We start from the raw sequence: 26,431 nt of genomic DNA, 5'->3' as shown, positions 1-26,431 counted from the left end.
TGTTCTTTTCCTGGGGAGAGTATCGACTTTCTCATAATTTCTTACATTCTGATTCGTTTGCAGAAGCTATGGGACAGAATGGCTGAAGTCCTTACAATTATCGCTTTTTCGTTAGAATTTGCCTGGTTTAATTACGAAATTTCACAAGAGGTTCTGTTGCTCGATTGTTTATTGTTGCTGCTACATTAACTGCCTTTGGTGTTCAAGTTGATTTCTTAGCAATTCCATGTCTTGCTGGCACTACACAGTTTATTAAAATATACGCAACGTGGAATAGCACAGATTAAAATCTAATGAACCGATTTAATTCAATTTTCTTATGGTATAGTTAACCTTTCTCATGCGTTTAGCATTAGAATTACTCCTTAAGACTATAGCGAAATTAGCTTAGTTCTAGGCAAGATATAAGAAAATCCAAAAATCCAAAGCATAGATTATCAAATTTTATGCTTGCAGATTAAACATCTGCCGTTTGCTTGAATGGAATTTGATTCTTTAGTGATGTGTGAGAAATTGGTTGAGGAATATCGGAAAGAGAATACTTGATAAAATTCTCCGAACTTCACACACCGTCAAAGTTCTTTTAACACCTATATTCTCCGGAGCCAAAAAATTAGTATTTCTTCCGCTTCCGTAACAAATCCTTAGTGTGGCTTTTGACGAAAAGAAGTAAGAAGTATAATACTAATCCATCAACTCCTTTAACTTCAGGCTGTGAGGTTTTTGATAGCATATACACACAAAGTTTTACTTTCTTATTCTTTAGTAAAAGCCACATGAAATGATAAAAAGATGTGTTGATATTTGATACTTTGTATTTATTTCTGGAATGAAGAATTATATATATGTACAATAATAAAATATTTATAACTTGAATATTATCATTATTCTTTTGGGTAGGCTTCTTCAATGAATTCTAATGGACGATAAAACATTATAAAACACTATCAACCCTTCAGTTCTTTTTTTTAATAATTGATTCATCGGCTAATCACAGTCCATATAAATCTCTCTCGCTTTCTAGTGAACCATTGAGATAAAGTTATATAAATAAATATTATTTTGATAGTTTAATAATTGCAGCAGTAGCGAATATTGTTTCATCCTCGTATTTTATATCTGCTTATTTCCAAATTTTAATAACTCCGTCGCGGCCAGCGGAGGGGATAAATGTTTGTTGCTTGTCTGTATTGCACATAATCAAGTCAGTAATGCTGTCAATAAAATAGGGTGACGGCATCTCTGGTCCTGACCGCGGTTGTTCATCCGCACTTCGACTTGAGCCCATACTTCCTGATGTACCTAGACTGGTGATTGTCTCACATACAACTGGTATGCCGTCAATTAATCGTGAACTGAGGAGCAATAGTAAGATTCCATATGATCCAGAAATATTTATGACAAATTTAGCAGCTACTTACTCATAGGTGAATGACACATCCGCTAAACTTTCTTTATTTGACGGAACAACAAGTCTAGAGTTTTTAGGTTGTGCCAGATCCCAGTAACGAATACGCTGATCAGAACTCCCCGTTAACAGGAATGGCGTTCCATCTACAACACCCGTTAGGAGGGCACATGTCGCCGAGGAGCTGTTCTGTAAGTTTGTAAACGAGCATTGATATTATACTTTCAGGGGTAAATTAAATATCCTTACGCTATTTGAAATGGACAAGGGTGACGGTGAACTTGCCCATAACACTTGCTGCCTTTGTCCTGTCTCCACATTCCATATTGTTACCTCATTATTTCCATGTGACGAGGATATTAAATATGAAGGTTCCGTTGGATGACATAGGATCTTTCTAATCCAGTAATCATGAGGATGTTTAATTTCGGTGATGGGTAGCCGGAAGCGAAGATCCCAGCAAATGTGTTTACCATGACTGGTAGCGACTGCAAGCCAAGAAGCGGTAGGATCGGCACACATGGTTGTAATAACTCCATTGGAAAGCTTGGTTTTCAAGTGCCATGCACTATTCTGCATACGTAAATCCCAGGCTACAATTCCACTGTATAGTGTGGCGTATACGATGACGTTTTGATCAAGGGGTTGCATATCGACAACGGGACCATCGTTATAGCCACTGTGAAAAAGTAATAAGCAAGCATTGCACTAAAATTTGTTTGTCCAAATTATACCTAGCATCCCAGTCAACAAAAAATCTCACATAATGGATATTAAAGTTCAATGTTTCGAGTCAAGTGTGGTTGTACGAAGATTAATCTTCTCTAAGGTTTGTACTAGCGTCAGACATAGGTTATTATTTAGTTTTCGTTAGTTTTCTTATTCGTCGTTTGTTGTTTTGTCAAATCAGGGTTTAAGATTAACTCATTAGGCAAGAGTACCTTACTAAAAATATTTGTAACTACGACTGACGTTCATTTAACAAGTTTTCAAAATTTCAAAAAAAAAACAAATTTTTGTTTCTACATATTTTGATTGTATTGAAATTTCAGAGAGATTATTTTAGTTATACTGAATTAGTGCGCGCGCACTCCCTGTCACGTATGTAGACGTGACGACTGTATAAAGCTCCGCCCCCCTGAATAGTCCTTAGCCCTATGTATGGAAGCAAACGTTCGAGAGATAAACAAGTCGGGAAACCGGAAGCTGGGCGCTTCAGGTATGAAATGTTTTGTTTGCTTCTTGTGTGAGTATATTTGAGTGCAGAGCTGTCCCATTTGTACGTAGCCCGTTAAGAATATGCATTTAGCAAGTCGGGTCGTAAATTTACACGGTAAAGACAAATTTGAGCTACTGTAACTTTGTTACTAATATACTATTATTAACTTAATTTGAAAATATATTGATATGGAGAGTATTTTAAGGCCTGGGCACCATATAGAGGCAGCTTCATGATTTTTTTTCAGATTTTTCGATTGGGTAGTTTCTGAGAATGGATCCGTTAAAGAAATCATCACTTTCCACCCCTCCCACTCTCCGTCTTTTAACAAATCTCAAAACTAAGACCTTTCATTTGATACACCACATGACTATATTTGGCGAAAAATATTTTTAAAACCCCCTTTTACATGTATGGGGACCCCCCTAAATCTCAACGTAGAAGGATATCACTCACTGCATGTTTGGGGGTCCACAAGTCCCACCTTCCACACCAAATTTCGTGTCAATAGGTATAGCTGTTTCTGAGAAAAGTGCCTGTGACAGACAGACAGACAGACATTGAACCGATTTTAATAAGGTTTTGTTTTGCAAACAAAACCTTAATAGAAACTACAGAGTTGTATGTATTGAACTTCAAAAGAGAATGTTGGCCTCATTATCTTGCTTAACCGACATTTTGAATGTTACTAACGCTTTGAATTTCGTAGCAAAGTCATCACACAAACAAGTCGGAATACCGGAAGCTCGCGCTTCGGGTATAAAGGTTTTGTGTTCATCTTGTGTAAGAAATTTCAACGCACATTTTTCTATCCGTATATAGCTACAAATCAAACATATTCCTTCATATTTTTCCAAACTACGAGACATACGTACATATTACAACCATAGATATTACGCTCATCCTAAACAAACAAACTGCCTATTTTCGAATACTGTATACATATATGCACATATATAAGTTGATCGTACCCATATTTCCGATTTCTTATATCTATCTGAATTAGGCACTACCCGCAAAGTTCATTAGCACCCATATATTATATACCTACATACACACATGTCTGGTTGGAGTAATTATTGATATTTATATACAAATCACTAAAAAACTAAAACAAAATAATTCTTTCCGACCTCATTCATAAGAACTCATTTCGTTGTGGTATTGACGAATTGACATGTGATGATGACGTTGTGGCGCGGCAGGATTCGCAGCATTCGAAATCTATTTCGAATGTTGCGAATGTGAACAAATAGATGGCGCGGAACTCTCCACTTTTAGAGCTCGCCACGGGAGTGGAGGACTAGCGATGGAGACGGATCGTTCTATTCTGCCTCTAAACTTGCGATAGACCGTTGTCTTGCGGTGTAGCATTTATAAATTTCTTTAAACTCTTTCGTTCCCATTAGTGGATTTTGATTTATAAATTTCATTAAACTATGCGTCCTCTTTAACTTGGCCCTCGAGAAAGTGATGCGTGATGCTGAGGTAAATGCAAGAGGTACGATCCTCTTCAAGTCGACCCAATTACTGGCCTATGCTGACGATATCGACATCATGGGAAGAACCACCCGAGACGTACAAACTGCCTTCATTCGGATCGAGCAGGCGGTAATTGATGCGAGATCTTGGGTTGCACATCAATGAAGGTAAGACAAAATATATGGCAGAAACGTCAGCACCGAAGACGAATCAACCAACAACATCAAACCGCACTGGTCAAACACGAAGAAGAATAAGGATAGGAGAATACAACTTTGAGACCGTTGATAATTTCTCTTATCTAGGGTCGAAAATCACAACCGATAACAGCTATGATGATGAAATGCGCGCACGGTTGTTACCAGCCAACAGAGCCTATTTCAGCTTACAAAAACTGTTCCGCTCGAAACGTCTCACCATAGGGTCAAAGCTCTTACTAAACAAGACAATGATCTTGCCAATCCTCATGTATTCCTCGGAAACTTGGGTTCTTTCAAGAAAAATTGCGAACTCTTGGCCGCGTTCGAGAGAAGAATCCTCCGAAGAATTTTTGGCCCCCTACATGAGGATGGAAGATTTCGTAGCCTACACAATGACGAAATCTATGAGCCATGACCGTCCGGTTGTGGATAAAATCCGGCTCAATAGGTTACGGTGGGCGGGTCACTTAATCCGTATGGATGAGGATGATCCCACCCGGAAAGTCTATAAGGGAATATCTATGGTAGAAAAAGAAGAATTTGCTGCCACCAGTTTCAGCGGTTGTGGAAAAAGTTGATGTTGCCGAGGTACGGGAAGAACCGAAACCTCCGCACCAGTATCGATGAGGTAGTTGCGCCTGCTGAGGGGGTCGAAAATAGTTAAGTGACGTGGTGCTGCGCTCTGGGTGGCCGTCACCAAGACCCCCCGCGAACCTAGTTTTTTGCGGTAGGCGCGAATTTACACGGTAGCGTACATCTTGTCGCTTTATCACCGAATCTAAGATGGTACCAGCAAATACCATTGTCCGCAGGCTGTCCTGACGACCTGCTACCCGAACACACTTTTCGAGTGGCAGATCGTGAGCGAGCTCGCGATCTGGCGCCCGAACGCTGAGCGTCCAACGTCGCCCGCATCTCGGCCACACTGGCTGTTAATGCGGCTATCCCGCGCCTCAAGTCGCTCACCTCATCCGACGGTGGTTGAACGGCCGCCAAGGTTGGGCGTACGTACACCTCCTGCACCTGGTCGGCCGTCGCTGCCAGTTCCTCCAAGGAACCGGAGACGCAAGCGAGGATCGCCTGGGTGCCCTCCGGGAGCCGTCGCAGCCAGAGCGACTTGATCAGGTCATCGCCGATCTTGCTCCCACCCAATTGCCTCATTTCGCGAAGCAATTGGCTGGGAGTTCGATCACCCAACGTTAAACCCGCCAGCAAGTGGTCTAATTTGGCCGACTCGCTTGCCGACAGGCGCCTGATCAACTCGCTCTTGAGCTGCGTGTATGATGTCTACTTCACTACGTCGGACACCAGAAGAAGACTCTTCATCCAGGCCGACCACCGCATAGTTGAAGCGGGTCGCGTCCGATGTGATTCCGGACATTTGGAACTGCGCTTCCAAATGTATGAACCACAGCTCTGGGTTCCGCCGCCAAAATGGAGGAACACGCACGGCGAGGGCGGCCACTTGCGGGTCAGATGGGCCTGCCGTGTCTTTGTTGTCAATCGACATCTTGACTAACAAAAAGAAAACTTCTTTTCGACGCGAAAGTTAAAGCGAAGACGCGGTGAAACTGTTCTAGTCGACACGCCAGGCCGAACCCACAAATGCACGCACGCACAAAGAAATCACCTCCCAGAACTTCGCCCAGCGAGCGAATAACCAACGATGACGATAACTTTAAATACCTCCGCGCCGTCTCCTGCAGGGGGTATAATATTTATTGATTTTTCTATAAATAAATTTAATTAAAATAAATTACAATTCAATTAAAATTATGATTCGCTGCTGCGGCGGCGATGGTGAATGTGGCGGCGGCGTCGATGCTAGAGACGGCGAGCTTGGCTGCGGCGACGTCTCTGGTGGCTGCGGCGGCGTCTCTGATGGCTGCGGTGATGGCGTCTGGGGCTGCGGTGCTGACGTCTGGCGCTGCGGTGCTGATGTCTGGCGCTGCGTTCTGGTTGCCGTACTCTTCGGGGTCACCACTTTAGCTAACTTAGTATTGGTAATGTAAGTTTAGCTATTTATTTTTGCTCCGTAACTAGTCCTCACTGCAACAATTCCACTTTTTGCATCGAGCACAGAATTGTTAAAACAATGAATAAAAAACGACCGTAAATGCTTGATCAGAATGATTTATAAATCAAAATCCACTAATGGGAACGAAAGAGTTTAAAGAAATTTATAAATGCTACACCGCAAGACAAACGTATATCACAAGGTTAGAGGCAGAAGAGAACGATCCGTCTCCATGTGGTTCTTTCTGCCCCAAACTCATGGCATACTTTCATCGCTAGTCCTCCACTCCCGTGGCGAGCTCTAAAAAGGGGAGAGTTCCGCGCCGTCTATTTGTTTGCATTCGCAATATTCGAAATAAATTTCGAATGCTGCGAAACCTGCCGCGCCACACCATTACTGAAGTTGGGTGTTTAACAGTTACCTGAACATAGGAGGAGTGGTACTTTTCTCCAGATCTTCATTGAACGGAAAGAAGAAGAAAGAAACTGGTTTGTCAATGCCTCTAAAGTGGATTCGGCACTCAGCAGGAACTAAAAAACCACAATTACCCGGAGCTAGTTTCTGTAATAGCACATACCTCAGAATTACTTTTCGTTCACGTCCTACCTTTTTATAGTCAGATGTATGTTTGTACTGCTTTGCGAAATTCAAACAGATCTTTTTTATCGTCTGTGAGCAATTTTTGTCCTTTTGTGGGACGACATATTTTTAAACCAGTTTCAGCACATCGACGCTTCAATGTTCGACAGGAAAAAAGACCCCACTAGTCTCAAAACTCTTTGAACTTTCTTAGATGCTGCCTTACGGTTCCCCAACAATTTTCGAACCATAATCCAGTCTATTCTCTGCACGATACTGCGTTTACCCTTACAGTTAGACCATAAACTTGGTTGGTCGCTCTTCTTTTCATGGATATTTTTAGCATATGTAGAAAGTGTACTCGCACTTACTGCTTTTAATCGGAAAATTTCTCGATAACTATCCCATTTCCACGCTGCTGGAATATCAACTTTTCTACCAATACTGTCAATTACACGATTCCACCACAGCTCGTAGCAAGCGCACATTTTTTAAGCAGCTTACCTTTGATACTGTTAGAATCTATTTATCTATATATATTATAATGTCAAACGCTTTGCAATGCTATCAAACAATTCCACAATAAAAATCGCTTATTTTACCAATGTATGATAACCCTACAAACCACGTCACACAACGACGCAGGGAGCGCAGAAGTGAGCAAATAATACAAAGCCGATGCGAAATAAAATAATATAAATAATTTTCATAGTTGCATTGAAATTGGCGGTGTTTATAAATCACTGACACTGGACTGTATTTGCGTATATACTATGCTCGCATCACTATGCGGTAATAGGCAATGTGTGTTTGTTTAAGATGAGTTTATATTTATGTTTTCAAAATGAACAATATCTGAAAGTTTTGAAATGTATGAAGGACTATTTCGAATCTTTACTACGTGCGAAAAGAAAAACGTATATAGAAAGATATCACATAAGATGAACACAAAATCTTTAGCGTCCAGCTTCCGGTATTTCGACGTGTATTCATACCGTGACATTAATTATTTCAAACAGAGGTCAAATATTTAGGAATTACGCTAGACTAAAAATTGCTCAAATTGGTGGTCAAAGGGTAGTATGTTTCGTCCTGGGAGCTAGGCTATGAGAGAATTCGGTATCCCAACGAAATTGATAAGACTGACTAGGCTGACCCTGACAAATGCGCGACGACAGATAAAAACAAGCAGGATTACTCTCGAGACCATTCGACGTCAACAACGGTCTAAGACTAGGGGATGCCCTATCATGCGTCCTCTTTAACTTGGTACTGAAAAAAGTGATTCGTGTTGCTGAGATAAATGCGAGAGGCACGATCCTCTTTAAGTTCACTCAACTACTGGCCTATGCTGACGATATGGACGTCATGGGAAGACCGACCAGAGATATATAAACTGCCTTCATCCAAATCGAGCAGACGGCGCGAGATCTTGGGCTGCACATCAACGAAGGCAAGACAAAATATATGGTGGCAACGTCAGCATGGATGGATGGAGGATTCCGTAGCCTACATGGATGGATGCTCGATTCCGTAGCCTACACCGAATACCGATTGTTGCTCCGTTGATGACGATGCAAAATTGCTCTAAAAAACGCATGTGAGGAACACATGTTGGAAAGCTAAGAAGGGTCTGATGACTTGTAGGTTCATAGGGAATGCACGCCGAAGATACTATAATACTTTGGATATACGCTGCAATAGTAAGGCCAATGAGACCACAACAAGTGGGGCAATGAGGACATAACTATCGGCATCGTAAACCGGCATCCCTGGAGGTCCTTCTGGGATTAGCTCCTTTCTATCTTCACATGCAGATGAAGGTAAGGAGGGCGATCTTTAAAATTTCCGGGAGCTGCAAAAATCAAACGAAAACTGACATTCTTTCTAGGCAGTATCCCGAATTATTGACACCAAGCAATAGCATGATAACGAGGTTTCATTTCGATAAGAAGTGTGAAACACGTAGCAGTAACAGGGCAAACGGGAAGAGTGTGGCTGTGACATAAGGCTTAGGCTTAAACCTACTGATTATTTGGTGCACTGGAGGATCCCTCAAAGCAGAAGGAGCGGGTGCCGAGGACGTACATCCCAGGAAACGTACATACTTTGAACCAATGGGTAAGCGGGCGCAAATATAGACCATATACAGATGTGCCTGCTTCAACCTCGAAAGGAACTATGTGGGGCAGAATAATGCTATTTTGACCGATAGCCAAGGGGCGATCAAGGCACTTGAGTCCAACCAAGTGAACTTCAAACTGGTATGAGATGCCTTGAGGGACTGAACACGCTCGGTTCGCACAATAAGGTCTGGATACTCTGGGTTCCAGGCCATGTTGAATTAGAAGACAATGAGGGAGCGGACGAATTGGTCACGAAGGGAGCAGGGACGCCTCTATGCGGACCAGAACCTTTGTGTGGAATCGGAAGAGGAACGACTGACGGGACTATACTGGACGAACTTACCAGGATTGGAACAGTCAGGATTACTCATGGGGGGATACGAACACAAGCGCTCAAAGAATTATTTAAACCTCACCACGAAGAACCTCCAGATTAGTGGGAATACCCACTGGTCATTGCTGACTAAACTATCACATGGGGAGCTAGGATATCTATGAGGACCGCCTGCAGGTCCTGTGAGGAGTGTGATCAACCCTCTATACATATTCTGGGACAATGTCCGGCACTTGTGCAAAGTAGGTCGAGGCACCTGGGAGAATACTTAATACCAGATGCCAAGTTGAAATACTTGGAAATCGGGACTATACTAAAAGTTCTAACGGTTATAGGCTTGCTTGACAAATTATAAGGTAGATACCCTATTACCTGGAAAAGGGACACAATAGTTCTTCTAGGACGCAGTGAAACTTCCATTGACAGAATAATAATATTATACATGAACGTCAAGTTGAGGCTGTTCAGAATCAGTTATATCTTAAGATTTTAATGGGAGCAGGGCTCGGGGAGTAACCGCCTTTTTCACTTGAAAGTTGCAGATTTTTGTTTAAACCTACCTAAAACAACTTGGAGCGAAGAGTTACACCAATGCGTGGACTGTTTACCGTATACGCTCTTGCTCAACAGATTATATAACGCAGCAGTTAATTGACTAGGTTTCATAATTTAGACGAAAACCTGTTAATAGAAGAGCAATGATGACTGTCTGGAGTTGATGTTAGAGTTTGTTAACTCAAACTCACATTTAAAAAGATCAAAAAGTTTTGGGTGCTTGTGGGTTTCGAGTTGCACAAAAAAAGAAATTTTGGATTTGGTGTCTTTTTGCACAAGTGCACTACGTCTGGAATACTTTGAAAAATGTTTAGAAGAAGCGACACTGAGCTCAATAGTTAGCACAGGACGAAGCCATATCAAATTCCTTGCAGCTAAAATTATGTCAGAAAAAAGGATGCATGCAGATTATAAATTATTTCTATAGTAGTTGGAGCATTTAGCTAACGAAACAAGTACGATGCGATACGGTACACAGCCAACATTTTACGCTTAAAATTTTCTAATCTTATTTGGGAATTTTAAGTAACGATTGCATTTATTGAATGCAAATTTTATTACATTACTTACTTTTCATGCATACTTGTTCCATCCAAATGTAACGCTTGTTGTAACGTCATTTTCGATGAATTCCGATCAATTCGCATTATGAGAAGTTCACCATTCTTCCCCCCAACAGCCAAACTTTGTCCTCCTTCACAGGCTGCCAGTGCATTGATAGGAGTATTGGCAGAATATACTTGCTTTGATTTATTGATGCTATGATTTCCATTCAATTTATTACAATCCCACAAACGAACAGTGCCATCTGCACTTCCACTTGCAAAAAGAGGGCCGTAAGGTTTCAGTGAAGTTAGTTTAACAACTGAAGCTTTGTGTTCGTGAAGATGGGCTACCAGCGTCCCATTCATACGCCATTTACTGGGTATTGCAGAGTAGTATTTAGCAGGATTGTATTCGCGATTTGATGAAACAACTGCATATCGTGCCTTTAGTTTTGCTCGTAATTTTTCTAGATCTTTGCGACATTCTGATGTACGTTCTGCAGAAGAAAAATAAGAATGGTAATAGTTCATGTTTAGATTACTAGAGATCAACAAAAGCCAAATGCTCTCCATGCAGTCCGTCTGCTGGTCAGAAGAGACCTCCTCCAAAATAGCGATCTTGGAAAACATTCATTCGCAACATCTGCACTGTTTACTGTGAATTCATTCCAGAACCACTTTCATGGTCCAAATTTAGCTTATTTTTACTGAACATATAATGTTGACTCTCGCAAACATCCTGAACTGATGTTTTTGGGGTTTTTTTCATAATTATTATAATTTTCTAAACAAAAGTATAATTTGGGTGCTATTATTTTCTACCGGAAAGCTACCTTGGATTGTACTATGTTGTCACACAACTGTAAGCATATTAGCTTTTTCTCGGTGAGAAAATTTCACCAATAACTAAACTACTAAAGTTAGGAAATACATATTGCATAATTTTCGAGGTTCTATTCACTACACCCTCTAGAATGTGGCGTATTACTATAACCTTGCAAGATTTGAAGGATAATTTTCCAATAATTGAGAATATAGCCACTTCGGAGGTACGCTAGGGGCAGACGGACATTCACGCAGTGAACGACTCAAACTAACCTTGCATAAAACTCCTCTCTGGCAGACTATATTCGACTAAAGACGACGAAGTGGGTGTTGGTTGAACTAAGGTACCTGTTCCCGGGCTTCCCGCGGTTCCCGATGACCCTGAATCGTTTGACGGGGACGATGTGTCCGGTGAATGATCCATGTTCCCGTAGATGTGTTGCCACTCTAAATTAGAAGTACCCTCTTGATCGGGTTTACGGACTTTCCTTTGATTGGTTTCATTTTTAACAGCCTTGTCGGATAATGGATACTCGTAACAAATCACATCTTGTTTGGATATCATAATCCTGGAGGTTTGATTTTTTCGTGGTTCCTGACTTTTATATTTACTCAACTTGATGAGATGATTTTTCATAGATAGCAATTGATTTTCGATCAGCTCGTTCATGCCATCGGACGTTAGGCGGCGGATTAGCTACAATAAGATAAAAATCGAATTGGTTAGGGCGTGCGTGACAATTAGTATCAAAACTTTTAATAACTTGATATTGCTGGACCAAATTAAATTTTAACTTGTAACTTCACACATAAATGGGGAATTACCACCTTCTTGTTCTTCCTTATTCTACAGTTTTTGTCTTCTTTTTTCCCTTTGATAAAATTATTCTACTGTCTCATTATTACTATCCTTTTTATTCTAAAATTTCGCTAACAGGTATCGTGAATAGTGGTCGTGGATCGAAATCCCAATATGTTATCAATATGAGATTTACGAAGCTCACACCAACTGAAAATTGTACGAAAATAGATAAAATTGAAATGAATCTTAATTCTTCAAGTTCTACAGAAATCCCTCGGCAATAGCAATACTTGGATCAACCGCGCAAATAAAACAAGATCCGATATACTTTAGGATATCTTCATCAGGATTGAAAATCGTCAAAAGCTTTTGAAGTCTAAAGCCTTCGCCACACAGAACCTGACTTGCCGCGGCGATCTGTCAAAGGTAATTGTGTGATGCAATATTGCATTGCAAATGCTACACACAACGTGATCTACGGCGGCGATCCGCTCTAGATCATGCCGGTCAGCGATTTGTTTGCATAGATTTACAAAATTTAGACCGAGATAATGGTATTTTCCAAGTATTCTCCTTTCCTGTTTATCACATGCACCCAACATTGTCTTTTTCTTCTGTTGCATTGAAGTGCTGAAACAAGAAGGGATACCAAGTTGAACTACATTTTTGGTCTGATCTAGGAAGTGGTTAGTTAGCCAAAGCTTGAGTAAAATGAAGCGGATTGAGAAGATCATCTCCTTTATTGACTAAGAATTTTCTTTTCTGAAACTGGAGAAGGGGACAGTTGGTCTCTGAAATACAGTATCTGTTTTTTATTTCAGCAAATTATTAGCGACGGTCAAAGGGTAGTATAGGTCCCAGGGCGAAACGTGGTTTGGTAACTACGATGGAGCATAAATCTTGGGAAACGCCTGCTGAACCAACACCAACAGTTCTACTGCCAAACCCTATCTGGGAGTTCTTTCTTTATGAAAAACTGCAGACGGAGAAGGATGAAGGCGAGTCTCCCACGCCTAAAAACGGGATAAAATGTACCAACTGGTCCTCCAGGTTGGGGGTTGGATAGGGCTGACAAACCTACACGGAAAGCCGATGTTACGAAGCCACGAAAGGAGCCTCGGACAGGATGGATCTTAGAACGACGAACCCGGCAACGACAACGGATAAACGATTTGCGCATTTTCTCATGGAACGTGCGCTCCCTGTACAGACCGAATGCTGCTGAGCAGCTAGCCGATACCCTGTCCCAATATAAGGCTGATGTAACAACGTTGCAAGAGATGTGATGGACAGGGACCGGTTTCCTGGAGAAGAGCTGTTACACCATATATTATAGCGGCCATCCAGTAAACCACGTGCTCGGAGTAGGTTTCTTAGTCAGCCAAAAAATGAAACCTGCTGTTATCGGCTTTGAAAATATAAGCGAAAGGCTATGTACTCTGCGTTTGCGAGGCAAGTTTAGAAATATAAGCCTCATAAACGTTCACGCCCCTACAGAGGAGACTGCAGAGTCGGAGAAGGATACCTTCTACGAGGCAGTTGAGCGGACCCTCGAAGCCTGTCCCAAGTATGATATCAAAATCATACTTGAAGATTTAAACAGTCAAGTAGGGACGAAGCCCGTATTCAAGCTATACGTCGACTCCCATAGCTTACATAGGGAACCAATGATAACGGATTGCGCATTATTCAGTTAGCAGTATCACACGAAATGGTTGTTGAAAGTACCTGGTTTGCGCGGAAAGCGTTTCACAAATATACGTGGGCCTCTACAGATGGGACAACTTTCAACCAAATTAACCACGTGCTGATTGAACGCCGCCACCGTTCAGCCTTGATGAATGTCAGAACATATAGGGGGGCCAATATAGACTCGGACCACTATCTCGTTGGCATGGTCCTCCGAGCTCGAATTAAGACACCATCTACAATCCCCTCTGACAATCAGGTGAGAGTGAATACTGAAGCCATCCACAACACAGCCCTCCGCGATACCTATAAGAGGGAAATTGATGCCGCAATAACCGCAGTCAACAGAGGACCTGGAGATGAAGCATCTTCACAACCACCTGAAGAACGTTATCATTGATATGGCCACAAAGATACTTGGCCCCAGCCGCAAAAAAAGTCGGAACGGCTGGTTTGACGATGAATGTAAGCTAGCAACGGAACGGAAGAATGTTGCATACCGAGTAATGTTGCATTCTCAAAGAACGCGGGCACGCGCAGGGACTTATCACAAACTCCGTCGAGCGGAGAAGCGACTTCACAGACGGAAAAAGAAGCCTGGGAGAGCTAACAAGTCTGTGAACTAGAAAAGTACTAGAAACCGCACCAAACGCGGAAGTTTTACCAACAAGTCAGCAGGATGAAGCCTTATACACCATGATGCTCATCCTGCCGAGACAAAGCGGGAAATCAGATTTCCGACAGAATGGGCATATTGGAGAGATGGGTTGAGTACTTTGCTGAGCTACTAAACAACCAGAAGATCGGCGAGTTGGAGGTCCCACCAACTGAAGACGACGGACAAATACTGCCACCACCAAGTATAGGAGAAACAATCCGTGTAATTCATCGGCTTAAAAATCATAAGTCGCCAGGACCCGGTGGAATTACAGCCGAATTAGTGAAATAAGGAGGCGACCAGTTACACCAACTGGTTCATCAACTTGTGCTCAAGGTATGGGACAGCGATTGGCAACGAGGCATTATCTGTCTCATACATAAAAAGGGAAATATCACACAGTGCGGCAATTATAGATGTATCACGTTGCTGAGTAACATCTATAAGATGTTCTCCTCTATCTTGCTAGGCCGGATAGCCCCATACGCCCAGAACATCATTGGCCCATACCAAAGAGGCTTAACTCCAGGCAAATCAGCAACAGATCAGATTTTCTCTTTGCGGCAAGCGATGGGAAAACTGTTGGAATATTATAATATATGGACAACAGTTGCACCATCTATTCATCGACTTTAAAGGCACCAATGATAGCATAGCCAGGGTACAACTGTAGACGGCCATGAGAGAATTCGGTATCCCAATGAAATTGATAAGACTGACTAGGCTGACCCTGACCAATGTGCGAGGCCAAATAAAAGCAGCAGGATCACTCTCAAGACCATTCGACATCAACAACGATCTACGACAAGGGGATGCCCTATCATGCGTCCTCTTTAACCTGGCCCTCGAGAAAGTCATCTGTGATGCTGAGGTAAATACAAGAGGTATGATCCTCTTTAAGTTCACCCAACTACTGGCCTATGCTGACGATATCGATATCATGGGAAGAACCACCCGAGACGTACAAACTGCCTTCATCCAGATTGAGCAGACGGCGCGAGATCTTGGGCTCCATATCAATGAAGGAACACAAAATATATGGTGGCTACGTCAACACCAAAACCAACCAGCCAACAACATCAAATCGCACTGGTCAAATGGGAAGAATAAAGATAGGAGAATACAACTTTGAGATTGTTGATAATTTCTCCTATCTAGGGTCGAAAATCACAACCGATAACAGCTATGATGATGAAATCCGCGCACGGTTGTTGTCAGCCAACAGAGCCTATTTCAGCTTACAAAGACTGTTCCGCTCGAAACGTCTCACCATAGGGTCAAAGCTCTTACTGTACAAGACAATGATCTTTCCAGTCTTCATGTATTCCTTGGAGATTTGGGTTCTTAGCAAGAAGAATTGCAAACTCTTGGCCGCGTTCGACAGAAGAATCCTCCGAAAAATTTTTGGCCCCCTACATGAGGATAGACGATTCCGTAGCCTATATAACGACGACATCTATGAGCGATACCATGACCGTCCGTTTGTGGATAAAATCTGGCTCAATAGGTTACGGTGGGCGGGTCACTTAATCCGTATGGATGAGGATGGTTCCACCCGGAAAGTCTATAAGGGCAATATCTATGGTGGAAAAAGAAGACGAGGCAGACCCTGCCTAAGATGGAACGATGGCGTAGGTCACGACGCCAGACAGCTTTTAGGGATATTGAATTGGTGGACCTCGGAGCAAAACCGGGATGTCTGGAGTTCTTTATTAAGGCAGGCCTAGACCGGATACCGATTGTTGCGCCGTTGATGATGATTATTAGCGAATAAAGGAAATTAACTTCGTCAACCCCTTTAATTTTGTTTACTCATCTTTACCCAAAATTTATGAGAAATACTCGATGCTATTAAAGCTACTCGTTAGAAAGTAATGGCAATACTGGATCGTTCGCAAGTGAATACCGACCCTAACTTAGTTGCAGGCATGCAACTTGGAGTATAATAAAAATAAAAAAAAAAACGAAACCGAAAAATTAACATGCCGAAAGTTGAGCTAATAGTTTGGCTAATAGTTCGAGAGTATGATGTTTAAGGAGTTTAAGGAGCCGATTGATGCATTGACTTCGGACTCAAAGCTTGGATCATGCATGTGGAGTCTAGAGTGGTGAGCTTTGAGAGGTTGGCTCACAAACACATTTGCTTTTTAGGAAAGGAAATTGTTGGCGGTTTGAGACAAAACATCATTTAGTTTTGCATAGTCGCAGAGTGATTTTCCGGATTTCCTTCTATGTATTTCAGTTTATTTGTATATTGGACAAGTAGTTGTGAAGGAGGATTCTTTCATGGATTGAAGTATTAAGACCATAGATTTCCGAGAGTATTAAGTTCCAAATAGTCTTTTTTTTCTTCATTTTTTTTTTGGTAGAAAATGTCCTGCAGCAGAAAGATAAAATTTCGGTAATTGAGGGAGTGTGTAACGACAAGTTCGTCACATGGGCCCTGAATTGCATCAGTGTACTGACCACGTATGGTATTTGTAGTATCACTTGATACGCGGCGGTTTTGGGAGGGTTTCGATCTAATTAGGAGATAGTCAAGATACGAGTGGCAGTTCCTTTGTTGAAGGTAGGGAATGCTGGACTTGAATGGGAGAGTTCCACGCCGCATGTCCGACGCGTTAATTTTTGCACTCTAGAATCTGCTAAGCTAGGCTAATACTACACCCCTCTTGCTTTGCCTTCGTTATAAGAAAGGGTTTAATGGAAAGAACGTTAGAGAAGCCTTGTGCATCCGCCTAGTTCTTCACGAAAAGGTTTTTGGTCGCGATGTGGTCCTCCTTATATTTGAAGAGGATCTGGTGATTGGAGTTTTCTTATCAGAAAGTCCTTGATAACGGATTCGGAGATGATTGTTTGGATGGTCCTGAAACTCTCGGCGGGCTTTAAAAGGAAACAATGCTTGTAATCCCCGGACCCGTTTCTGCAGGGACTTGTTTTTTCAGAGCGGGGACACTTTGATTTCTTTTTTTAACAAAATAATAATAAAGTAGATGAATTACTTTGCCGACCTGGCCATTGGGCGGTCATTTAAAATATCTCTTTTCTTTGGCGCTACGTTCATCGTTCGCCACGACTTGGCTGAGTGCGGAATCGTGGAAGGGGATCGTAATAGATGGAGGGTTTTATTGATTGCTGTGAGTGGTGGTGATGGTAATGTGCTCGAGATCTTATACTGTTAAAAATATCGGAAAGTGTAATGTGCGCATCGCGCATCGCGTTGATTATTTTGTATATCTAGTAATCACTGTTTCTGCCGACGGCAACATCGAACTTGATGTTGTTCGATGCATCAACACCGCTAGATTCGCAAGTTAGAGCTATTTTGTTAGTAAACCTAGTTTCTGTCATTGTAAAGTGTGCCAAAATTAAAAAAATATATATATTCATATAGCTATTTACTTCATGAGGTGTTCAATGAAGGCAGATGAGCATTCATGTGGTCGAAGCGTCTTGGGATAGTCTTTATGTGGTGACGAGAAGCGGCCAGATCCTCGGCCTATGTATGCCAGCTGTCACTCGGTTTTTGGGTACTGAACCTTGTGTTGCTAGACTTTTTGTAAGTTAGATAACCAAAGTATATTTCAATATGTTTTGTCACGACACTTGCAAGCACAATTCTGTCGCAGCCCGCCCCACCAGGCAGGACTCGTGTTACAAGCTTAGATACAGACACCGTTTTCAAATGTTTGTGATTAGGTTTTGTTGTCTATATTGCGCTGCTAAAAAAATTACTAGCGGTAGTGAGCAATAATTTGAAACCGTGGTAATCGATTGTCGCGTAGGTGCCGGCGGTCGCAGCTTCAAAGCCGCGTCACTAAGCAGGCGCACCATACCAGTGCCGCTTAAACTCGACCTGGTGTTGAGCACAGGTTCGGCCGGCAGTCTTAAGTTTTCCCCCTACAAAACTTACGCGGGGCTGCTCGCGAATTCCTCCCGCTGGATTGTTCGGAGGCCGAGTAGGACGAAAGTTAGGATCCGCGACCAAGACGGATCATCGCGAGCCATTAACCTGGCCTTCAGCGTCCGGAGCCAGCGTTCCAAAATCTCATTGGACTGCGGGTGATATGCAGTTGTCCTATGACGTTTAAATCCAAGGAGCTTGCCTAACTCCAAGGAAAGAACAAACTTGAACTGCACTCCCTGATCGGTTTGTTAGGGCTGATACACCAAAGCACGAGATCAACTCTCGGCAGAGGGCTCCATCACATGATTGTACAGTAATATCAATCAGGGGTATTGTTTCAGGTCACCGCGTAAACCTGTAGATGATAGTGAGGCAATACTTGAATCCGGGCAATTCTCCCAAATGGCTAGCAATGTCGAGGTGAATGGTGTGGAAGCGTCGAGCGCGGGAATACGTCTACTTCCTTCCTTACATGTTTGCGATGCACTGTCTGGCCCAAGAAATTATGTATTTGTTCATAGAGAGTTGTTCGGATGCCTGGGTGCGCGAGATCGTGGACAGTGTGAAATATTTCGTTACGAAAAGCGGCCGGAATGAATGGCCTTGGTCCCTTTCCAATGTTTAGCAGAATAGGTGAGAGATTGAGCCCAAGATGGGAAAGTCTTAAAAACCATACTTGGAAGATGTCCTTAGGTTCTGACGTTCTGCGTCTTGTTAGTGTTCCACGGCCATTGAAGAAGAAGCTCGAGGCAGGTTTGATTTACCCACTTGTACTTATGAATACATGGTTCATCAAACGATTGTCTCATCTTCCCACATTTTATAGTGGGAACAATAAAACGCAAATCGACTATATTCTCATAAGACGCCAACATTTTACCACTGTCACTGATTGCAAAGTCGTTCCCTATGAGACCATCGCACCTCAAGATCGGCCGTTGATTGCTGTCCTGTGAATTAAGCCACCGATAAAACGGCGTGAGGAACGCACTGGCCCGCCGCGCATTAAATGGTGGCGATTTGGTGAGAAGAAAGAAGAAACGGTCTCACTCATGCGATTGCCAACCATTACGAATGTGGAAGAATCATGGAACCAAATGAAAGACACGATCCACAAAGCGGCCTCTGCAGCCCTCGGGGTCACCAAGCCGGGTAAGCGGTACATCAACCGAGATACTTGGCTTTGGAATGATGATGTTGAAATGAAGGTCCGTGAAAAGAAACGCCTCTACCACAAATTTCTCGACGATAAAACGCTTGCTAATTGGCAAATTTATAAGAATGCCAACCGGGAAGCAAAGAAAGCGGTCGCTGTCACCCGAGCGCACCATTTCAAAAATCTTTACGATAAACTGGACACTCGGGATGGCGAGAGAGATCTGTATCGACTTGCTAAAAGCCGTGATGAACGCACACAGGATATCGAACACTTCTGTTGTGTTAATGACAAGAACGGTACTTTGTTTACCAACCGTCGAGCCGCAACGGATAGATGGCGAGAATACTTCGGGCAGATTTCAACTGAAGAATTTGCTCATCCTCCACTTTCACAATCATTGTCGACATTTGGAGCAGTTCCACCAGTCAGCGCAACTGAAGTCGAGGAATAAAATGAAATCGGGGAAAGCAACAGGACCTGACGACATCGCATCTGAGCTCTGGAAAGCGAAGAGCTGGAACCCAACACTGTGGCTCAGTGAATTCTTTAACCGGGTTATTCAGGAAGACAGAACACCATCTGACTGGCAAGAAAGTACCACTGTTCCAATATGGAAAAAGAAAGGTAGCCCAGCAGAATGTTCAAATTACCGTCCGATCCGGTTACTTTCCCAAACCGTGAAGATTTTTGAACGCATTCTTGACAACCGTATTCGCGAAATCGTTGAAATAACCGTGAATCAAGCCGGATTTGTCAAGAACTGCGGAACTACTGACGCAATACACGCTGCGCGGTTACTCATGGAGAAACACCGTGAGAAGCATCGCCCTCTTTACATTGCCTTTCTGGATCTAGAGAAAGCGTTTGACCGTGTACCACACGAACTCATCTGGTATGCTTTACGACAACACTTCGTGCCAGAAGAACTCGTGCGCTGGGTTCAATTGCTCTACCACGATCCGAAAAGTAAAGTTCGAAGTATGGCGGGTGTATCAAAACCGCTTCGTGTCTCTGTTGGAGTTCATCAAGGAAGTGCCCTCTCACCACTCCTCTTTGTCCTTGTTATGGACACCGTCACACGGGATATCCAACGTTCAGCGCCCTACACACTGCTTTATGCAGATGATGTTTTCCTAGCATCTGATAGCAAAAATGATCTCGAGCAACTTGTTCACAAATGGAATGATCGCCTCATGCAACACGGTCTCAGATTGAATTTAAACAAAACTGAATTTTTGACGACCGATCCCCATGAAACAGGCACAATCACTGTCAGCGGCAGTGATCTGCCCAGAACCTACCTCGGGTCAACGCTATCAGCCAATGGAGAGCTGCGTTATGAAATTGCTTCATGCATTAACGCAACCTGGATGAAGTGGCGTTCCACAACTGGTGTCCTTTGTGATCGACGTATCAACGAACGTCTCAAATCTAAAATTTACCGCAATGTCGTCCGTCCAGTCGCTCTCTATGGCTCTGAGTGTTGGCCGACCATAAAAGACAATGAACGGCGTCTTGCGGTAATGGAGACGAAGATGCTATGTTGGACTAGTGGCGTCACACGTTTAGATCACATCCGAAATGAGGATATTCGCGATCGTTATGGGGTTGCACCGATCGTGGAAAAGTTGCGAGAGAGGCGTCTTCGATGGTATGGTCACGCAATTCGTGCAAACGAGAATTCACTTGCAAAGATTGGTCTGAACATCGAAGTCGATGGTAAACGACCAAAAGGCAGACCTAAGCAACGGTGGCTTGATACGCTGGATGGGGATTTGAAAGCCTCGAGATTGCACCCAGATCAGGCATTCGATAGAGCCAAATGGCGAAGCCGATCACGACGAGCCGACCCCGCTTGTGAACGGGACAAAGGCTGAAGAAAAAGAAGAAGTTGTTGAATTTTCGAAGAAGTGCCCGAATACGTGGGTTGGCAACGGCTTCGAATGTCATTGGAGTAGGTTGAAATCTTCCCCGCCGACTTCAAAGTGGGTGCATGGTCTATCAAGGACTTGTACTGTAAGTCCACCAGCAGTCCATAGTGACAAAAGAAGTCCGCGCCTAAAATGAGAGTGCTGATGTCCGCCAAAATGGAAAGGCACGAGCACGCTCGGCGCAAACCCAGACTCACGTCCAACTGCCGATAGTCGTAAGTGTGTATCAGGGAGGAATTTCCGGCAGTCAGCTTGAGTATCAGATTGAAATTAAGGCAATAACCCCCGACGTTGACATAAAACTAACACTTCGGTTTAGTCGTGTGCAAAATAAGGGCATCTGTGGCTTGAAGGATGGCTTACCAATTATCTAGACGTTTTGGGAGAACCACATTCGATAGTACGGTGATGACATTCTAGTTGATGGTAACTCACTGACTGGTCTGAGCAATCAAGTAGATGAAAAACTACCCAAAGGTTCAAAACAGGAATGGTTTGACACCCTAGCGCAATTGATTAAGACGATTTGATTCGGCTACTAAAGGGGGCAAGAAGGGGCCTGAAGAAGGAGGTTATCTGTTTTAGAAGTGTTTACCTACATCTATGAAATGAAGCGGGCTTATACGAGTTATAAATAATTATATATATATATCTTCAAATATCAAGATTAAGTATCTCGTCGTTCATTTTTCGGATATTTAATAATAACAATAATTGTTGGCGCGACAATCCAATTGGATCAACGACTTGAAGTGTGTTATAACACTTCAGTCAATGTGGTCAGCACTGGGACGTGATTATTTGATTTGATGTACAGCTACCAGTCGCATCGGGCATCTAATCATTTTACAAATCTCTCTGCCATTAGTAAGATTTGAATTGCGACCTTCCGTAGCGGAAGCCTAGCATTCTAATGACCGAGCTATCCGGATACTGTGATCGACCAATTTTGAGAGAGGATATCATGACCGAATTAGCAGAAATGCTTTGTGAACTATCGTTATACGAACAAAGATTTATCATAAAATTTTGTCTGACAGAATCAACCTAAGTGCAAATAAGAAATCCAATTGTGTATCGAAATGAACAAAGAAACATAGAAGACAATACAACTAATTATTGAACAGGCGATAAAAACAAAGCATCGCACTAATGCTACATTAATAATAGTCTTTTATCAATGATAAATCTTTGCCCAATAAAACAGCTCTTTAAGTATTATAGGAAACTCTAACCACTCATTCTATAAAGATTTGAATAGACATAAACTGCTTACATTTCTCAAGGCCGTATCCATATCTTCGCAAAGTGGCAGCTGATCATGGGATGCTAGAGCCCTTGCCTCTTTCTGCTTCTCCAAATATTTGATGAACTGTGGCACGTTCGGAAATCTAGGAGAATCATACGTTAGATGATATCACTGTGGACACCCTGGAAAACTTGGAACCTCACCTGACAATGCTATCGAAGATATTTCGTGGTATTGGTGGCTGCAAACTGTTCATTAAAATTTCAATTTTAGCCACTTGTATAATTGGAGCCTTCAAATGATTCAAAATAACCGGCATAATTTTGCATTGAACATCAATGGTCGATAAAGTTTGAGCCGCGGTTGAAATTAGGCCACAAATTTCATGACGTATCCAGAGATTTGGATGATTTAAATAACAAGCACAATCTGTGATGAACGCAATCAAAAGTGGCTTTTGAATCAGTCCTGATTCTATAAGTGACGTTGTTGCTCTGATTGATTTTGCAATAACGAATTCTTCGCTGTCTGTGAGTCCTTGTTGCAAGAGAGGGTATAGAATAATCGATGATTGCCAACCTACATAAGCTGCTACACCGACAATACAATCAAAAAATGCTCCTCGGAGATTTTTGTCTTCTTTGTCATTGAGAAAAGTTATCATGTGTGACAGAATGACGTCGTTTGCTATGTTGAAAGTTATTTAAGTGCTCATTTAATGTTTATTATCACTTTGAATTTACCTTTCTGCTTGCCGAAAAACACGCAAAGATTTGTGATTCCGGATTCCATTAAGGTCTGTTTTACTATTGGCTGGGGATCAGTCAATAAGCTTAGGACCGTTTGTTGTATGATTTCATGTAGAGCGTGCAGTTCTGCTTCATAACGAGGCATATCGTTTGGCGAATTTAATTGTGTTTGTTCGAGGAAATAAACAGCAGTTTCGGCGAGCTGAGCTATAATATAAAAACAGTTGGTAATAAACGACTTGTTATTTTGGTCAATTTCATGAACAAATTTTAACTAGAATATATTCATAAGTCTTGAGCTTAGCTTTCATTTATACGAAATTTAAGGTACATATGGTTTAACCGTACAATGATAACATAGACAAAACAGTTAGGTCGTAATAGATATATCCGATGAGATCAAGTTAAGTGCCACCGGCCGTGAAAACGACGCTACCCAGCTAGACAAATTGATGAACACCCTCGATATTCTTCCCCTCAATGTACATAAATAGGAAGAGTGCGGTGATTGGTTACATTGGGAAGTTTGGTTTTATTGATATTTATTTTCAGTCCGATTCTGCTTGCCTTTCTTTCCAATTGCAGAGCTATATAACCAGAGTCTATGACCCGGTGAAAGAGCAAACTTATATCATTAGCGTATTCGTGGTGTTTAAAGAAAGATGTCATCGTTCATTTAAATCCTCCATATTTTTCGGACAGGTTAGCATGAAGAGCGTCAACGATAAAAAGTACAAATGATATCGGCGACAAAATGCAACCCTAGCAGAGTTCGCTTTAGAGCTCAAATTCTTCCGAGACTGCAAATCGGTGCAGCACGTGACATTTTGCGAGATCATATGTCGCTTTGATAATAACTATAAGTTTCTCCAGAATGCTCCTCCTGCATACAACAGGCCAGGTAAACTCCTTGCTCCCGTTGTCGCGAGCTTTCTGAAGAGCAAATGAAGCGAAAATCTAAACTCGGCGGAAGGTATTAATGTTATCAATGTCGGAGGATCCTGAAACCAACCTGCTCTCTGTCGACCAAGCTTTCGAGATGCTTTTTACGCATTCCAGGATTATTTTAGCTTTTATCTTTGCTTCGACAGAGGAAACTATCCCTCCAATTGACACACTCAAAACGAATGCCCCTCTTGGCAATTTTAACGATCATCCACTCACTCCACGCACTGATGCCCAGTGGAGGAGGTAACGTTGTCTGGATATTCATTAACGCATATAGCAAGACAGTGATGACCCATTGCCACCCATTTGGTCACGATCCATGTGAGAGTAAGCAGGTGTATTAAGCGTAGTTGAAATGGTTGAGGAAGAATATCATGGTCCACTGAACCTTTTTACGGTAGCATTAAGAACATCCCTGACAGCAAGAAGAAGTAACATTATCGACACCGTACAATCCTAGTGAGCTTCGCTTTGGATTTCAAATTCCTCTGAGACTTTCCCACTATTTATCACGTGATATTTTGTGCGTCACTCTGATAATAGCTATCAGTATTTCTGTCCCTCTTGCGTAGAGCACTTCATATGTGCTTTCTGTTGATAAAATCGATGAAGAACAGGTTACGCGGATCTATACTCCGCATACTATTCCGGAATGGCCCTCCAGCGTGTTGATGGTGTTGACGCAAGAAGATTTAGAGCAGAAACCAGAATACTCTCTGTCAAACAAGCTTACAAGGTGTTTCTTGATACGATTCAAAATGGTTTAAGCTAGCATCTTGGCAAGGACAGGAAGGACATAAATATTCTTCCAATTTTCGCTCTCTAAACGAGAATTTTAACTAGCATCTCTTTCTTTCATTCTTTAGGAAAGATCTCAGATTAATAGAAAGAGATACCTAAAACTATCTTACAACGCATTTTAGATGACGATTTGTTAAAACAAAAGATCTGCGCAGTAGCAATGAGTCTCACACACATAAGACATTCTGAAAATTAAAAAAAAACGACCGGATTTTTTTCGAAAAAATAATTGCAGAAGATGGAATCTGACTTTTTGCCAATAACTCAGGAAGTATGCGTCGAGATGCATCTTATACCGTGATTCGGCACACGGCTAGCACAAATCTTGTGAAACGTCTCCTAATATTTTAACACGGACAGCTCTGCTACCGAATCTTATCTCTACATCCATGCGGTATTCACTGGGTGCTTCCCCATCAAAACAGGAGACGGAGGAGGAGCTTTCCGCGCCTTAGAACGAAAAAAAAATTATTCAGACAGGCATTCCTGATAACGCTTTCTGGGAAAATATCAACGCGTCCAGGAATTCAGGATACAGCCTCGGATTGAATGGATCAAACGGCAACGACGTCGGCCACGTAAAATGGGCTATTCTTTCGGATCTTGGAATGTGCGATCCCTTTTTCAAAGGAATGCACTGCGGGAGCTTGAGGTCCAAGAAATAAAATGGCCCGGGAGCGAAGTAAATGATTGCGGACCTTACACAATATTTACCAGCGACAAGGAGTGAGGAGGCAGAAAATTCGGTGTCGCCTTAGGCATAAAAAATACATTTAGGTAGGTAGGTACCAGGTAAGTAACTAATTTAATTTGATTAATGAACGAATCTGCTTAATACGCTTCAAGACGAAATTTCTTAATGTATGATATATTAACTGCCATCGACCAAAGAAGGAGAAAGATGATGTCATTAAAGACGAATTCTACACCCGAATGGATAGAATTTGTCCTCCAATGACATCAAAGTATTATTGGGAGACTTCTTTTTTTCCGCGCCACGCTTGTGGACGGGACAAAAGCGTCCATAAGCGTGGTCGACTCGTCGTGATCGGTTTCGCCATTTTGTTTCATCAAAAGCCTGATCTGGATAGCGTATCAAGCCACCGTTTTGGTAGCTTCCCATCGACTTCTATGTTCAGACTAATCTTGGCGAATGCATTTTGGTTAGCGCGAATTATGTGACCATCTTAGACGCCAACGCCACGATCAGTGCAACCCCATATCGATCGCAGATATCTTCATTTCGGA

The 26,431-nt window shown here is 42.3% G+C and overlaps 1 protein-coding gene across 1 annotated transcript in view; it reads right to left on the bottom strand.

Moving 5' to 3' along the window:
• Positions 1–797: 797 nt before the first annotated feature.
• Positions 798–26,431, bottom strand: part of LOC119651907 (phosphoinositide 3-kinase regulatory subunit 4) — a 38,913-nt gene continuing 13,279 nt past the window's right edge. Inside the window, exons 8-15 of the mRNA XM_038055734.1 lie at positions 23,429–23,641; positions 22,889–23,372; positions 22,713–22,827; positions 11,564–11,987; positions 10,491–10,962; positions 1,658–2,087; positions 1,422–1,597; positions 798–1,355 (exon numbers count right to left, since the gene is read on the bottom strand). Of these exons, the coding sequence (XP_037911662.1) occupies positions 1,124–1,355; positions 1,422–1,597; positions 1,658–2,087; positions 10,491–10,962; positions 11,564–11,987; positions 22,713–22,827; positions 22,889–23,372; positions 23,429–23,641 (2,546 nt within the window). The 3' untranslated portion in view covers positions 798–1,123. The remainder of the gene's footprint in view (positions 1,356–1,421; positions 1,598–1,657; positions 2,088–10,490; positions 10,963–11,563; positions 11,988–22,712; positions 22,828–22,888; positions 23,373–23,428; positions 23,642–26,431) is intronic.

Source organism: Hermetia illucens, chromosome 3, assembly GCF_905115235.1.
Source record: "Hermetia illucens chromosome 3, iHerIll2.2.curated.20191125, whole genome shotgun sequence".
Taxonomy (NCBI): domain Eukaryota; kingdom Metazoa; phylum Arthropoda; class Insecta; order Diptera; family Stratiomyidae; genus Hermetia; species Hermetia illucens.
The sequence above is the reverse complement of the archived record's forward strand: the minus strand, read 5'-3'. Positions and strand labels throughout refer to the sequence as shown.